We start from the raw sequence: 15,985 nt of genomic DNA, 5'->3' as shown, positions 1-15,985 counted from the left end.
GAGGGTAGAAAGGGTGCAAAGTGTAGCCATGTATGAAATTCTGGAGAAATTAAAATTTAAATTCAAAAAGTAAAACTGTCTTTATATTTGAGTTAATTTCAAGAAAACATCTCTTTTTCCTTCTGAAATTATCCTGCCTGGCTAATATAAAAACAACTTTCAAGTCTTCATTGTTCTCAGATGATCGTAGTTTTGTAACACTAATATTGATGAGTCTGGTACTTATAGATTTGTGGTTTCAGGAGGCTAATTTTGGGGGTGCTGGGGAGATGGCTCAGTGGGTAAACTCCCTGTTGTGTAAGCATGAGGACCCGAGTCCAGGTCCTTAGCACCTACATAAAACATCATAGTATTCACGATAACCACGGACTGGGAGAGGGACCCCAGGGTCTCACTAACCAGTCTAGCCAAAAGGGCAAGCTGCAGGCTCAGTGAGAGACCTTGTCTCAAAATACAAGGTGGGGAGCAGCAGAGAAAGACACCCCAAGTCAACCTCTGGTCTCCACACATGCAAGCATACCTGCATACACATGTGTGCACATGCACACAAAGGGGATTAATTTTCAAAATAATAATTGATTTTCTTTTTCTTTTCTTTCTTTCTTTTTGTTTTGTTTGTTTGTTTGTTTGTTTTTTCAAGAAAGGATTTCTCTGTGTAGCCCTGGCTGTCCTCAAACTCACAGAGATCCACCTGCTTCTGCCTCCCAAGTGCTGGGACTAAAGGTGTGCGCCACCACCGCCTGGCTAATAATTGATATTCTTAGTTGGGTGGTAGTGGCACACACCTTTAATACCAGCACTTGGGAGGCAGACGCAGGTGGATCTCTGAGTTCGAGGCCAGCCTGGTCTACAGAGCTAGTTCCAGGACAGCCAGGGCTACACAGAGAAACCCTGTCTCAAAGAACCAAAAAAAAAAAAATTTAAAATAATAATGATAATAATTTATATTCTTTTAATGCCATAATGTAGATTAGTTTTTATAGTCTCCTTTATACCCTGATATATTAATATCATTTTTATATCCTCTTATACTAGTGGTTCCTAATGCTGCAACCCTTTAATACAGTTCCTCATATTGTGATGAACCCACCATAAAATTACTTTCATTGCTACTTCATTCCTGTAATTTTGCTACTGTTATGAATCATAACGTAAATATTTTTTTCAAAAGGTCATGACCCACAGATTGAGAAACAATGTGCTATACACTAAAGCTCTTATCATAGTACTTGGCACATGGATTCTATGGACTGAACCATGTCCCCCACCCCCCAAAAGTCATGTGCTAGAGCTCTAAATCCTTGTCCCTCAGGATATGATAAAAAGTTTCTGCACTCCATAAGTCTCTCCGCCAACGCAGCAATCCAAATCAGATCAAATCAGACTGAATTAGAAAAAGTCACCGGGCGGTGGTGGCGCACACCTTCAATCCCAGCACTCGGGAGGCAGAGGCAGGCGGATCTCTGTGAGTTCAAGGCCAGCCTGGGCTACCAAGTGAGTCCCAGGAAAGGCGCAAAGCTACACAGAGAAACCCTGTCTCGAAAAACCAAAAAAAAAAAAAAAAAAAAAAGAAAAAAGAAAAAAGAAAGAAAGAAAAAGTCAGGGTTTAATGAGCAAAGGGCTCCCGGGTGATTTTCCGGCCTCCCAGAGACAGGGAAAGGAGACCAAAAACCATGTGTCTGTTTTCCGCGGTGCAGTTCAAATACCCTGTGGGATGGTCTTGAGCATCTCTGGGGGAGGAGCTGTGTTTGGAGGGGCTTTCTGAGGGGCAGGGTCTGGGCAGAGAGGTGGGGCTTCCACCAGAACATTCCAGATTCTTTGGGTGTATGGATGCCAGGGTGCCAGGGGCTTAGGTGAAGCTCCCACTAGAACAGACTGTATTTGGATAAAATGCTCTCCAAAGAGGTGGTTCAGTTAAAATGGACCCACTCACATAGACTGTATCGAATTTAACCTATTGGGCATCTTAGTTACATTTTGTGTGTGTGTGTGGGGGGGGGGTGTCCATGTGTGCCATACGGAGAGGTCAGAGGACAACTCCTGGGAGTCGGGTCTCTCCTTTGACCTTGTGGGTTCTGGGGATCGAACTTAGGGTGTCAGGCTCGGCCACAAGTGCCCTGCCCCACCAGGCCATTGACCAGCATTGACTGGTGTCTTGATAAGAAAAACTGGACCGGCAAAGAAACACCAGTGTGTTGTAGAATATTATTATTTTAAGGTGTGTTATTTTTGTTTATGCTCTGGAACATTTGATTAATGATCCAAAGATGTGTTTGATTAAATAAAATTCACCTGCGGTCAGGAGGCTGCGTCAGCAACCAGCTGACAGGAAGTGGTGGGGAGGAGCCAGGTGGGAAAGGGTTGATAAGGAGGGCGAAAAGAGGCACAGGGGCTTTTGTGAGCAAGGAGAGGAGGTGAGCTGCTTGCCGTTCAGCCTCTGAAGAGCAGAACTGCACCTTAACCTTTGAACCTTGAGTCCTTCAGAGGGACAGAGATTTAGTTAAGTTCCTTTTGTAGCTTCGAAAGAGTCGGTGCCTGAAGGAACGGAATTCCCTCTGGCTGCGGCCCTTGAGGCCTAACCGCTGGCTGGTAGCGGCCGAGTTGCTGATTCAGACAGCTGTGGCTTAAAAGGCAGCAACAATGTAAAAACAACAACAACAACAACCACCATGATGTGTGCACACAGGACCAGATGAAGACTGCAGGAAGGCAGCCACCCATCAGCCAGGAAGAGAGATCTTAGGAGACACCAAGTCTGGGGCTTGGGGGGATGGCCCAGTCAGTAAAGTGACTCAGAAGCATAAGGACCTGAGTTCAACACCCAGAGAAACCAAGGAAAAAGCTAGGCGTGGTGTGCACACCTGTACTCCCAGCACTGAGGAGACAGCCATAGGCTGGGGCTCACTGGCCAGCTAGGCTAACCTCCTTGGTGAAACCCAGCCCAGTGAGAGACCCTGTCTCAAAAGACCAAAACCAAAAACCAAGGTAAACGGCTTCTGAAGACGGACACCTAACGTTGTCCTGTGGCATCCAAAGGCAATTCAAACACAAGTGTACAAACCAAAGATACTCAGGGTGCAGACAGGAGACTGGGAGGGTTGGGGGAGGATGGTGGGGGGAGGAAAAGGTGGGAAAGGAAGGGAATGGGGGAAGGTACAAACCCTGACTTGGACTTTCAACCTCCAGCAGTGTTGAGAAAATGAATACTAGTTGTACCACTCTATCTGCCGTATCTTGTTATGGCCACTCAAGCAACCAGCACAGTGGGTATTCAGTGAAAACGTGGGAAATGACCCAGGGAGTGGGACTGTGATTGGCAACATAAAGACCAAGGCCCCGCCCTCACTGTCACCGGCTGTAGGACTTGCCTGTCGCTTCTGCAGCTGCTGTAGGCCATGCTGCCTTTCTTCCTCTGAGTTATAGAAGGGCATGGTGGTACGCAGAGGAATTAGCAGCTGGCATATCTTCTCATGGATGCTGCCCCAGTCAGCCTTCTGATGCACAGGCCCACTGGCAACAAAAACACACTGTGTTATCTTGATCTTTATCTCCTCCAGCCTAGCTCGAAAGGCCAGAAGAGTCAGCCCAACCAACCCAGGCAGGGGCTTGAAGCCCTTTCTGAGATGGAATTCTATCTTCTCTCAGGTCTTTATTTGTATAAAAACTGCATTGGGGCAGGGAGGAGAGTGGTGGAGGCTGGAGAGATGGCTCAGAGGTTAAGAGCACTGGCTGTTCTTCCAGAGGTCCTGAGTTCAATTCCCAGCAACCACATGATGGTTCACAACCATCTGTAAAAGGACCTGGCTCCCTCTGCTGGCCTGCAGGCATACATGCAGACAGAACACTATATACATAGTAAATAAATAAATCTTAAAAAAAAAACCCAAAAAAACAAAAAACTGCATTGGGATCCCTGGCCACCAGAAAAATGCAGATTAAAACTACCTTGAGATTCCAGTCAGAATGGTTATCAAGAAAACAAATGTTCTGAGTGTGGTGGCACACACCTTTAATCCCAGCATTCAGGAGACAGAAGCAGACTAATCTCTGTGACTTTGAGGCCAGCCTGAACTACATAGAGAGTTTCCAGGCCAACCAGTGTACACAGTGAGACCCTGTCTTTAAAAAAGAGAAAGAAAAAAATAAACACAAAAACAAAAAAACAAGTGACAACAAATAATGGAAATATAGCTGGGCGGTGGTGGCGCACGCCTTTAATTGCAGCACTCGGGAGGCAGAGACAGGCAGATCTCTGTGAGTTCGAGGCCAGTCTGGTCCACAGAGTGAGTTACAGGACAGGCTCCAAAGCTACACAGAGAAACCCTGTCTTGAAATAAATAAATAAATAAATAAATAAATAAATAAATAAATAAATAAAAATAATGGAAATACGTAGGGAGGGATGAACCTGGTGGGAATACAGACTAGTGCAGCCAGTATGGAGGTTTCTCAAAAAAATAAAAATAGAAGACTGGAGAGATGATGGTTCAGTGGTCTAGAGTACGTGCTCTTGCAGAGGACCTGGGTTTGATTCCCGGTACCCACATGGTGACTCACGATAATTCATAAGTATAGTTCCAAGTGATCCAACCCCTTCTTCTGACCTCCGAGAGCACTAGGCACACATGTAGTGCACAGACATACATGCAGGCAAAACATTCCTACACATAAAATGTATGAATCTAAAACAACTTACTCTAAGCCTGGGCGGTGGTGGCGCACGCCTTTAATCCCAGCACTCGGGAGGCAGAGCCAGGCGGATCTCTGTGAGTTCGAGGCCAGCCTGGGCTACCAAGTGAGCACCAGGAAAGGCGCAAAGCTACGCAGAGAAACCCTGTCTGGAAAAACAAAAAACAAAAAACAAACAAACAAACAAAAAAAACAACTTAGTCTAAAGCTAGTACTACCATAGGGCCAAGCTATACCACTCCTGACGTACACCTGAAGGACTAAGTCCTTCACCAGAGAGGTTCTGGGACATCCATGTATACTGCTGCACCATCTACAACAGCCAGGAAATGGAACCATAATGGAGGCCATTATGTTAAGTGAAATAAGTCAGACTTAGGAAGACAAATATTGCATAATTCCTCATACATGTAGTGCAGTTTACATTCACACACACACACACACACACACACACACACACACACACACACACGACATTACAGTAGAGCAGAGAGTATGGAAGGAGAGAAAGAAGTCCACAGGGAGGGCAGAACATCAGTGATGGAAATACATATCATGAAGCAGAAGGAACTGTTGGGGAGGAAAGGGACCAGCAGGAAGGGGAAGGGGATAGAGGAGGGCAGTGGGTGATGTGAAAAAGAAGTGTGTGTGTGTGTGTGTGTGTGTGTGTGTGTGTGTGTGTGAGAGAGAGAGAGAGAGAGAGAGAGAGAGAGAGAGAGAGAGAGAGAGAGAGAGAGAGAGAGTAATGTCACAGTAAAACCCTTTTCTTTGTGTGCTAACCAAAAATTATCTAAAACTGTTGGGTTTGGGAAGGGGCCGTGTGAAGGGGCCTTTTCTGCAGACACCTGTTCACACTGGAGGTCACATATGCAGGCTGTGGCTCTGGTGTTAAGCACAACAAACACAGATGGGTGTGGTAGCCCAGGCCTTTAATCCTAGGCAGAGGCAGGCAGCTTTAATCCCAACACTCAGAAGACAGAGGCAGGCAGATCTCTATGAGTTCAAGACCAGCCTGGTCTACACAGTGATTTCCAGGACAGCCAAGGGTTATATAGTGAGACCCTGCCTCAATAAAGAAAGAAAAGAAAAGAACAAGGAAAGGAAGAGAAAAGAAAGAAAGAAAATTGTCTGGAAGAAATTAAAAATAAAAAATAAAAAAAGGAAGAAACCCAGAGGATGGGAGAAAATACTGGCAAATCGTATATCTGACAAATGTCTTGATTCCAAAATATATTCAGAACCCCTAAAAAGTTAGAAGATACAGTTCTTTTTGAAAGGAAGGAAGGATTTAAATAAACCTTTCTCCCAAAGAAGATATAAAAATGGCTAATTAGCACAGGAAAAGATGCATGTTAGTTACTAGGGAAATACAAAGCCAGAGCACCAGGAGAAGCCCTGTCAAATCCTCTAGAACAGCTGCGAACACAGACATAAACAAGAGTCAGCAGGTCAGCACGGCTGGATGGGAGGGCAAGAGGACTGCCATGTTTGAAGGCCAACCTGAACTACATAGTGAGTTCCAGGCCTGTCTGGGCTACAGAGTGAGACCCGTCAAACAAGCGACAAAAACGCATGTACAACAAAGTCTGTAAACCAAACTATCACTATCCTTTCTAAAGACACTGGCTTTGGGGCACAGCAAAAAGTACCTTCTTACTCTCTCCTACCTTCTTTAACATGATCGGAACAGATACTGTTTTATTTTCAAAGAGTCAAAGTTACATTTAGGACCTTCTCCCACATCACTGGCAACAAGAGGACATTGCCAGTGCAGTCTGAACGCCCACTCCCATCCCCCAGCAAGCCTGAAGACAATGCTAACGGTGCTATTGGTGACATTGACTACAGGAAAACATGTTTATAAAGTCTTTCTTAGACCCATCTCAGCCGAATTCAGATCCATCAACTTCAGTGTTCAGATATCCCCAAACTACTCTAGAACAATGTAAGGTTGTGTTTATTGTTTGTTTTGCTGGGTTTTTTGTTTTGTTTTGTTTTTGGTTTTGGTTTTTCAAGACAGGGTTTCTCTGTGTAGCTTTGCGCCCTTCCTGGAACTCACTCTGTAGACCAGGCTGCCCTCGAACTCACAGAGATCCGCCTGGCTCTGCCTCCCAAGTGCTGGGATTAAAGGTGTGTGCCACCACCACCCGGCTTTGTTTTGCTTTTCAAGACAGTTTGGTTTACAGACTTTGTTGTGCGTGCATTTTCTCTGTGTGTCTCTGGCTGTCGTGGAACTCACAATATAGATCAGGCTGGCCTTGAACTCATAGAGATCTGCCTGTCTCTGCCTTCTGAGTGTTGAGATTAAAGTCAACAATTTTTTTTTCTTTTGTTTTTCAAGACAGGGTTTCTCTGTGTAGCCCTTGCTGTCCTAGAACTGTCTCTGTAGACCAGGCTGGCCTTGAACTCACAGAGATCCGCCTGCCTCTCCCTCCCAAGTGCTGGGATTACATGTGTGGACCACCACTGCCAGCAAAGGTGTCAACTTTAATGAATGGAAGTTCTAGAGCATAGAACTCAGAGTGGGGACTTTCTAATAAATCTTTTCTGATATTAAAACTGCTTCCTTTTGTAACATGAAAAGGTGTCCTCCATGCTGAGTGAAGAAAGACTGGGCCTGAATTTCTTGCGGGAACCCAAGCCAGGGGGCATGGAAGCCAGTTCTACTGATTAATTGTCAGCACACGCTGCTCTTTCTTTTTGTTTATTTATTTTTTGGTCTTTTTCGAGACAGGATTTCTGTTTGTAGCTTTGGAGCCTGTCCTAGAACTCACTCTGCAGACCAGACTAGCCTCGAACTCACAGAGATCCACCTGTTCTGCCTCCCAAGTGCCAATATTTCTTAAAAAGTAAGTCATCTTAACTCACTGGGACTTTTCAAGGGGGTAGTGGCTCTTATGGTTTCCTGGGATAGAGAGCCCTGTCTCCTCCCAGACACCAGCAGTAATGGGTCAGGGCAAGAGTGTCTCTGTCTCTGTCTGTCTGTCCATACACCTGCCCCCTGTGTGTGTGTGTGTGTGTGTGTGTGTGTGTGTGTGTGTGTGTGTGTGTGTGTGTGTGTGTGCTGTGCTTTCTGTTGTTCACTAGGCCCTTGCTATTGAAAAGCTTCCAGCTCACGGGACAGCTTCTCTGGCACTAGTATCTGCCGATATTTAATCTCAATGATCATGTACTTCATGGTCAGAAAGCAGTGATCTCCATCAGTTAGGGACACAGTGACCTGGGAAGAACGGCCAGTCTTGGAGGTGAGTACCAGCCCAATCACAGGCTCACAGTTTTCAGTGCCGTGTGGAAAATGGAGTAGGGGTTGTGTCTGACTGACGGTGGCTTCTGCTACCGAGGCAGCGTCCACTCCTCAGACCGCTTCCTTTTCACAGCTTCCAGATGTGGGTCATGAAAGCGTGGCCAGTGCATTGTGTCTTCCAGTCTTCACCATGCTGTGGAGTTTCCTGGTGACTGACTGGGTTTCCAAACACTAGGCTTGTTTGTGTCGCTGGAACAGCGTTGGTAAGCGCAGTTTCTTCAGCTCCTAGCATGCATTGCTCCTCCTAGGTGAGCTTGGCCACGGGCTTGAGATGACTGTGTCAACTGGAGGAACCCTGGATTCAGGACCACAGTGCCTGCATCTCACCTGGGTCAGCCTGGAAGCCACCACACGGCTCTCAACACTTACATGGCCAGGCTTGACCGCTCTCAAAGTCTTCCTCACCATCCCCTTCTTCACAGTGTTCTCTACAGCAGTTTTTGTTGTTGTTTAGTTTAGTTGGGGGTGGGGGTGGTGGTGGTGGTGGTGGTGGTGGTGGTGGTGGTGGTGGTGGTGGTGGTGCATGCCTTTAATCCCAGAGGTAGCAGGATCTCTGAGTCTGAAGACAGCCTGGTCTACATATTGAGTTCCAGGACAGCCTGGGCTACAAAGAGAGAGATCTTGTCTCAGAAAACAAACAATTAAATGTTGATGATGTCTAACTATTTTCACTTTGGTTCCTTCTGATGTTCAATCTAAAACTACACAGATTTACAATTATCTTCCCTTCTAAACCTTCTGTAGTTTTATAGCTAACATTTAAGTCTTTCGTATATGATTATTTTTTCACACAAGATAGAAGGTGCAGGTCCGAGTCCATCCTATTACATGTGGATATCTACTTCACTCAGCACCATTTGCTAAAGGTGCTGTCCTCAATGAATGTTTGAAAATCAATTGGTCATAAATGTACATACAAGGTTACTTATAGACTCTCAATTCTGTACATACTGGAGCATTATAGGAAGTTTTGGAACTGGAAATGTTATATTTCCATATGAATTTTAGGATCAGCATGTCTAAGTTGGAATTTCACATGGATTGCACTGAATCTATAGAATAATTTGGGGAATATGGCTATCTTAATAATAAGTATTTCAATTTCTTTCAACAATGTTTTGTTAGAACGTAGGCCTGATCCTGTAGCGTGAATCAGGCCACACCTCCCTGAAGCTCTCTCTGTGGTGGAATTAAAGTCTGTGTTTTTTCCTGTCCCTTGTCAAATACACCATAGTAAGCCCAGGCAACCCTAGCGTTTACATCGACCCTCAGCCTCCCACGTGCTGGAATGACAGGCACAAACCACCACACCCAGTGTCCCACTGCTTTTTTCCTGTTTTGGTTGTTTTTTGTTTGTTTGTTTTTGTTTTCTGAGACAGGGTTTCTCCAGCTGGCTTTGAACTCTGAGATCCACCTGCCTCTGTCCCTGAGTGATGAGATTAAAGGTGTGCTGCACCACCACCACCACCACCACCACCACCACCACCACCACCACCACCACACTGCCCTCCTGCTTTTTATTATTAAAATATCACTTGACATTTTCTCCCTGCTGGCCAGTGAAGACATTTAAAGTTGTATCACATGCATTCAAATTAAGGGGAAAATATTGCAAATTACTCTTATCTATATGCTATGAGCTGAGGACTCTTCGATCTACTATTAATGTTTCAGTGTGTACTTTTTATAAAATTATCCTTCTTAAAAATGTTCTATTCCAGGCCAGCAAGATGACTTCCCACCAAGCCACATGCTGAAATGGAGAACTAACCCCTGAAAGTTTTCTTCTGACCTGCACACACACCAACACAATTAAATAAATAAATGTACTGTTTTTTAATGTTCTGTCACCTGGGAACATAGTCATAATTCATGGTATATAACATAATTGTATTTAGAAGAAAACAGAAGAAATTTCACCAAAATGCCTTTTTGTTTTGTTTTGTTTTGTTTTACTGAGTGATAGGATTTGGATTTAGTTCGCCAAGATTGAGGATGTACTGAGTGAAACATGGAGGAAGGGCATCTGGAATGGTCTGAGAAGGGAACCTTCACTCTGCACCTGGACCACTAATAGCTAGGCAGGGTCTACCCTCCAATGCAGCACACTGCTGCTGCCTGTCAATCCTCATGATCACAAACAACATCATATCAACTCCAAACCACCCATATGGCTTGCTCAGGGGCAAATTCCAAATCCCTTCCTCTCCTGTCACCCAAACCTCTAGCTTCTTGGTTCAAAGTCCTCCCCCTAACTGATCACAGCCTTTTAAACTGTTTTTGACTCAACTCATAGGAAGAAATAAAATGTACAAATATATATTATTTATACAGTATAAATTTAGGTTGTGACTTAGTCATGACCTGATGCATCCCCGTCTGCAATATGGAAATCACTGACTGCCCCTCACACGGTTTTCTTTCCCACCTAGGTTCCAGCCACCTCCCGGATAGCTGGAAAGACCTCCCCTTCTTCACATAGCAAGCCTCTACTGGCCTCTCAATACTCGGCCCAAATGTTATTTCCTCAGAGAAACCTTTTTAGATACTGCGCAGTCACCATGTTTCCATCCTCAGACATCTCAAGCTTAGTGCACCCTGAGTGACAGTATGTATCATGTACAATGGATAATAATGGCTGTGAGTCAGGCTGGTAATGTTACCATCCTAATTTGTGAGGCTCAAACAATCCAGGGCTGGGAATGTGATTTAGCTGGTAGTGTCTGCTAGTGTGCTGAGACCCTGGTGTTCTGTCTCCAGGATCACACAAACCAGGTATGTTGACACACACTTGTAACCCCAGCCCTTGAGGGGTATGGATAGGAGGATCAAAAGTTCGATCCTTAGCTTACATAGTGAGTCTGAGGCCAACTGGACTACACGAAAGCGTCTTCCTCTTGAATTAGTAGCTCCTCTACACTCAGACTCTCTTAGCTGTGCACGGGCCAATTAGTCTTCTTTTGGGTCCTCAAGGACACAAGTCTTTCCTACTTATGAGCCCTATCTGTGCCCTTCCCAGGGCAAGAATGCTGGTGCTTTTAGCTCACCACCTTCAGAGAAGCTGTCTGCCCAATTTCTCACATTTCCTTTGACTTCTGACATTTCTCCCTGAAATTATCGTTTGTTCACTTCACTGTCTTCCGAAGTTTCAGTGAAGGGATCTACAGTACTGGCCCATTACGTTCAGCACCTAGAATGGCGCCCAACACAGTAACAGTAGGACCCCGGGGAAACATCAGGAGAAAAACCAGTAGAGTGGGAGAGGAGGCCGATGAGGCCACAGGAGTCTTAGAGACGCGTCTTCAAGCCTGCTCCGGCCTTGAGGGGTCGCTGGCAGAAAGGGCCACCCCATATACAGACACACAAGGCCAGCCCCATGGTTGGGAGACAGGGAGGGAGCAAAGGCGCCAGGCACCGCGTTCCAGGGCCTACCAGTAATAAGTGACTGTACAAGCCGTGCACACCCGCTCGGCCGGGGCTTCGCACACCTCACAGCAGAGCCGGCGCCCCTTGGGCACCGCCAGCGGGTAGATCACGTTCATGGTGCAGCCCGCAGTGTCTGTCTCCAGGACGGTTGCCAGGCTCGCCCACGGAAGACATAGACGTCACGTGACAGCCGCGGGCCAGCAGGGGAGTCCGGATTTCAAGGGCAAGGGGGCGGAGCGAGGCGGGACTAACAGCGGTAATCGGGAAGGGGAGAGCGCAAAGTCTTAAGTCCCAAAGGTTAAATGGCTAGAATTTGATTGCAATGGAACCCAAGCTTGGAGAGGGATGTACGGTGGCCGGTAAAGGTTAAAAAAAAAAAAAAGACAAAAACCATTTAGCTTTCCAGACTAGGAAACCCACAGGAGGTATAATTTTTCTGGATTTTCGAGAAAGACGCGTCCTCTCAATGCATTTCGACGGACTCTGACAGACAGACAGACAAGCATTTTGAAGCCGTGACGAGGTCAGGACCTAGGGATGTACCGAAGGCAGGGAACGCCCACAGTCACTATTTGCGGTTGCGCGTAGCTCAGGAATCCGGAAGGGGGCGTGGCGCCAGCGGCCGGCGTGCCGGGACTCAGTGGTTCCTGCGTGCAAGTGACTCTAGCTTGCAGATGGCGGAAATGGACCTGGTCGCGGAGTTGCCGCCACCCGAGGGTGCTGCGCGCTGGGCAGAGGTTATGGCTCGCTTTGCGGCCAGGCTGGGCGCGCAGGGCCGGCGGGTGGTGCTGGTCACGTCGGGAGGCACCAAGGTCCCCTTGGAAGCGCGAGCCGTGCGCTTTCTGGACAACTTCAGCAGCGGGCGACGCGGGGCAGCGTCGGCCGAAGTCTTCCTGGCTGCGGGTTACGGGGTCCTGTTCTTGTACCGAGCGCGCTCGGCCTTCCCCTATGCCCACCGCTTCCCGCCCCAGACCTGGCTGTCGGCCCTGCGGCCTTCTGGCCCAGCCCAGTCGGGGAAACTGAGTCTGGAGGCCGAAGAGAATGCGCTCCCGGGCTTTGCTGCAGCATTGCAGAGCTACCAGGAGGCAGCTGCTGCTGGCACCTTCCTGGCAGTAGAGTTTACCACTTTGGCGGACTATCTGCATCTACTGCAGGCTGCAGCTCTGGCTCTCAACCCACTAGGTGAGTGCTGTAAGGAATCCAAAGGTTTCTTGGAGGTAGAGCCATACTTCCAGCCTCTTTTCCCTCATGCTGGCTGCTTATCCCACAGCCAGGGAACCCGAATTGAAAAGAAACAGACCCCCATGCCCTTCCCCGATTTCTTAGACTCTGGTTTTCTTCACAGGCTCTTCTGCGATGTTTTACCTGGCTGCTGCAGTGTCAGATTTCTATATTCCTGTCTCCGAAATGCCTGAACACAAGATCCACTCATCTGGTGGCCCACTGCAGGTGATGGGCTCTCTTCCAGAGATCTGACCCCCTATAACCAGTCTTGGGTTACTTTCCTCTTGATCTGGAGATGGCCTTTCTGCATTCTGTATGAGCTAGGCACTGGGAATACAGAGATGAATAAGACACTGCCCTCCGTCAAGGACCTCACAATCTAGCGAGGGCCTGGACACCAGCCATAATCACAAATCAGAATGATAAATGCTGTAGCGGAGGTATGTACACAGAGCAGTCAGATATCGGGGTAGTGAGATGGGGGAGTCAAGTTTTCCTGGAGATGACTCATCAGAAGATGGGTATAATAAAGTGGGGAAGGTCATTCCAAGTGGAGTTACAGGTTGGAGCTTGCAATTGGGTAATGTTCTGTGAAATGAAGTGCTTTGGAAGACTGAAGAGGCAGCTTTGCCTTTTCCTGGGGGTGGGGGAAACAACTTTGGTTTTTGTTTTTTGGTTTGTTTGTTTTGTTTTGTTTTTTTGTTTGTTTGTTTTTCAAGACAGGGTTTCTCTGTGTAGCTTTGGTGCCTGTCCTGGAACTCCCTCTGTAGACCAGGCTGGCCTCGAATTTACAGAGATCCACCTGCCTCTGCCTCCCTAGTGGTGGGATTAAGGGCGTGCGCCAACACTACAGGGCTTGGATTCCTTCTTAAGACACTTGGACTTTATCTTGTGAAGGCCAGAGGCACTTAGGTGGAAGAAAGAGATAACAGTTTCTGTTTGGGCTTAGTGGCACATTCCCTTCATAGCAGCCCTTCAGTTAACAGATGATCTCTGTGAGTTCAAGGCCAGCCTGGTCTACATAGTGAGTTACAGGCCAGCCAGGGCTGCACAGTGAGACCCCATCTCAAATAAATATAAAAAGTTTTGTTTGTAAAGAATATTCTAGCATTTTGAAAGATGAGGTAGGAAGTAGAGTGGATAAATAGGGGCTAGTGTAATTAGTTTAAGGAAAAGGTATGAGAGGATAGTGTCATGGCTGAGAATTTAAGGTGGTTTGGCGCCTTGGAACCTGAGGGAATTCATAGACATTTATTGGATAAGTAGTTTATAGATGAACCTATTGGAAGGGCACCTTTGGGACAGTTTACTTACACACTTTGGAGCACCTCCTGTGTGTCGAGTACTATGGTAGTACCTAGAGATGAGGAGAAGTACACCAGCAGTTGCTCGCACTCTTGGGGGGAGTGGAATCCCTGCTGCTGACAAAGTGGGAGCTTGTATGCCATTCCTGCCTCACTTGCTAACAGGCCGCATACTCTTTAACAGTCTATCTTGAGAATAAACAGAATGGCTCAGTATTCCCCTTTGGTTATACAAGGTTTTAGGAAACAGGGCAGGAACTTGAATCAAGTGAAGACCAAGTCAGTTGTGTCCTCACTGGTCTGTTGTAATTGTTGTATTTATACCTGTAGTTAACAAATGAGGGGGGGAAATGTAAATAGAAACCAGTAGCCACTCCAGCAATTTGGCATATTTTAGATAGAGAAGTTTAAAACCCAGTATGAATGGACTTCTGCCAAAGTTTTCACGAATGGATTACATTTGTTTATCTTCAGATTGGCATTAAAAAGAGAGATGAACATGATCAAAATACAATGTATAAGATTCTGAAACATTTACAAATACTGAAATGAGCTAAAGGGAGTGCTGGGCATGGCGTCACTTCCCACCCCTAATCCCAGCGCTCTGGAGACAGAAGCAGGTAGATCTGAGTTCTCAGCCAGCCTGGTTCACGTACCAAGTTCTGTCTAGGTCAGCCAGGGCTGCATAGTGAGACCCTGTCTTCGAAAGTCATAACAATAGTAGAATAAAAGGGGATGTTTGAGGAACTGTAAGAATGACAGAACAGTGCCGGTTCAGGAAACAGTTTTACCCCAAAGTAGGTGTCAGGCCGTGAGTTTAGGCGTCATGAGCCCCACAGAACCTAGCCTTCAGGCACTTAGTGTGCTCCAAGAAGTTACACAGTGAGAAATCCCTTTTACACTTAGGCAGAAGTTGGTCCCTGATTGCTTAGATTCCTGGCGGGGACTGACCACTGTTTACTTATTAAACTTTGTGTGCTCTCTCCCACACAGATAACCATGAAGATGGTGCCCAAAATGCTCTCTCCCCTGGTTAAAGATTGGGCTCCCAAAGCCTTTATAGTCTCCTTTAAGCTGGAGACTGACCCCGCCATCATCATTAATCGTGCTCGGAATGCCTTGGAGGTTTATCGGCATCAAGTGGTGGTGGCCAACCTCCTGGAGTCAATACAGTCCTCCGTGGTTATCGTCACCAAAGACTCAGAGACCAAGTTACTGCTGTCGGAGGATGAAATCGCCAAAGGCATGGTGATAGAGGAGAAGATAGTGGAGGACCTTCGCTCTCGACACACGGCGTTTATATGTGACAAACACTGAAGGAAGTGCTCGCCTAGCATCCCAACCAGAGCTCTCACAACTGACAGGAAGGAGGATGGATCCTTTGCTAAGGATACAGACAATGAGGAAACAGTGTGCGGGCAGATAATGTCGGTATTTTGTTGCTGACGGAACCGCTTGACACACTCCTCTTGATTTGGAAATGGAACAAGAACTGTTTTTCACTTTTTACAAAGCTGACTGGGATTTCGTGTTCTTCAGAACTGACGTAGGGGACTTACACTGCATGTCGGCCTACTGTACAATAGAAGGATTGTGGACGCATGAGTGGTCATGCTCTGAAGATCAGGTATTTACCAAGTGCCTACCATGTGCCAGGGCCTGTGTGAGCTTGGAGGGTTTAAAAGATGAATAAACAACGTCTCATTCGGGAACTGGATGTACAAAAATTTAAGTGCAATAATAAAGTATGTGCCCACAAACTGACACATCGAAGGGGGGCGGGTGTTTTATTTTATACGTTTGGGCATTTCTGCCTGCATATGTGTCTATGTGCCATTGTATGCAGTACCTTTGGAGGCTAGAAAAGGGGGTCAGATTCTCTGAACTCCAGTTCCAGAGGTTGTGAGCCTCCCTGTGGGTGCTGGGAATTCAGCATGGTCTTTTTAAAATACACTTTTACTAAAACAGATATAAGGCAGACACCTCCCTAAAGACAGACTGAAGATCACAAACCTTTTCTACATTTACTTTTTGCCTC

General features: G+C 46.6%; 2 protein-coding genes across 6 annotated transcripts in view; one reads left to right on the top strand and one right to left on the bottom strand.

The window, feature by feature from the left end:
- Zmynd12 (zinc finger MYND-type containing 12) overlaps positions 1-11,940 on the bottom strand; it is a 33,962-nt gene extending 22,022 nt beyond the window's left edge. The window contains exons 1-2 of one of the 4 annotated variants that reach the window (XM_076564944.1): positions 11,840-11,940; positions 3,369-3,510 (exon numbers count right to left, since the gene is read on the bottom strand). In XM_076564944.1, the coding sequence (XP_076421059.1) occupies positions 3,369-3,510; positions 11,840-11,925 (228 nt within the window). In that variant the 5' untranslated portion in view covers positions 11,926-11,940. Of the gene's footprint in view, positions 1-3,368; positions 3,511-11,425; positions 11,716-11,839 lie in introns of those variants that run through there. The other 3 variants (XM_042271789.2, XM_042271792.2, XM_042271793.2) reach the window with 3 other exon arrangements.
- On the top strand, positions 11,795-15,711 carry Ppcs (phosphopantothenoylcysteine synthetase). Of its 2 annotated transcripts, XM_006994935.4 has the most exons (3): positions 11,795-12,601; positions 12,765-12,868; positions 14,941-15,711. In XM_006994935.4, exons 1-3 carry the CDS (start codon positions 12,094-12,096, stop codon positions 15,262-15,264), a joined length of 936 nt encoding a protein of 311 aa, XP_006994997.1. In that variant the 5' UTR covers positions 11,795-12,093; the 3' UTR covers positions 15,265-15,711. The 2 variants fall into 2 exon arrangements, with proteins under 2 accessions (XP_006994997.1, XP_006994998.1); XM_006994936.4 differs by lacking the exons at positions 11,795-12,601; positions 12,765-12,868 and adding an exon at positions 12,904-13,083.
- Positions 15,712-15,985: the final 274 nt, after the last annotated feature.

This window comes from Peromyscus maniculatus, chromosome 2, assembly GCF_049852395.1.
Source record: "Peromyscus maniculatus bairdii isolate BWxNUB_F1_BW_parent chromosome 2, HU_Pman_BW_mat_3.1, whole genome shotgun sequence".
Classification (NCBI taxonomy): Eukaryota; Metazoa; Chordata; class Mammalia; order Rodentia; family Cricetidae; genus Peromyscus; species Peromyscus maniculatus.
This window is presented reverse-complemented; position numbering and strand designations above follow the sequence as displayed.

Bases quoted from the DNA above. Each gene is read 5' to 3' on its own strand.
- Ppcs (XM_006994935.4), top strand. From the start codon at position 12,094: ATGGCGGAAATGGACCTGGTCGCGGAGTTGCCGCCACCCGAGGGTGCT. The intron at 12,602-12,764 runs GTGAGTGCTGTA...TTTTCTTCACAG, and splicing joins TCTGGCTCTCAACCCACTAG to GCTCTTCTGCGATGTTTTAC. The intron at 12,869-14,940 runs GTGATGGGCTCT...TCTCCCACACAG, and splicing joins CATCTGGTGGCCCACTGCAG to ATAACCATGAAGATGGTGCC.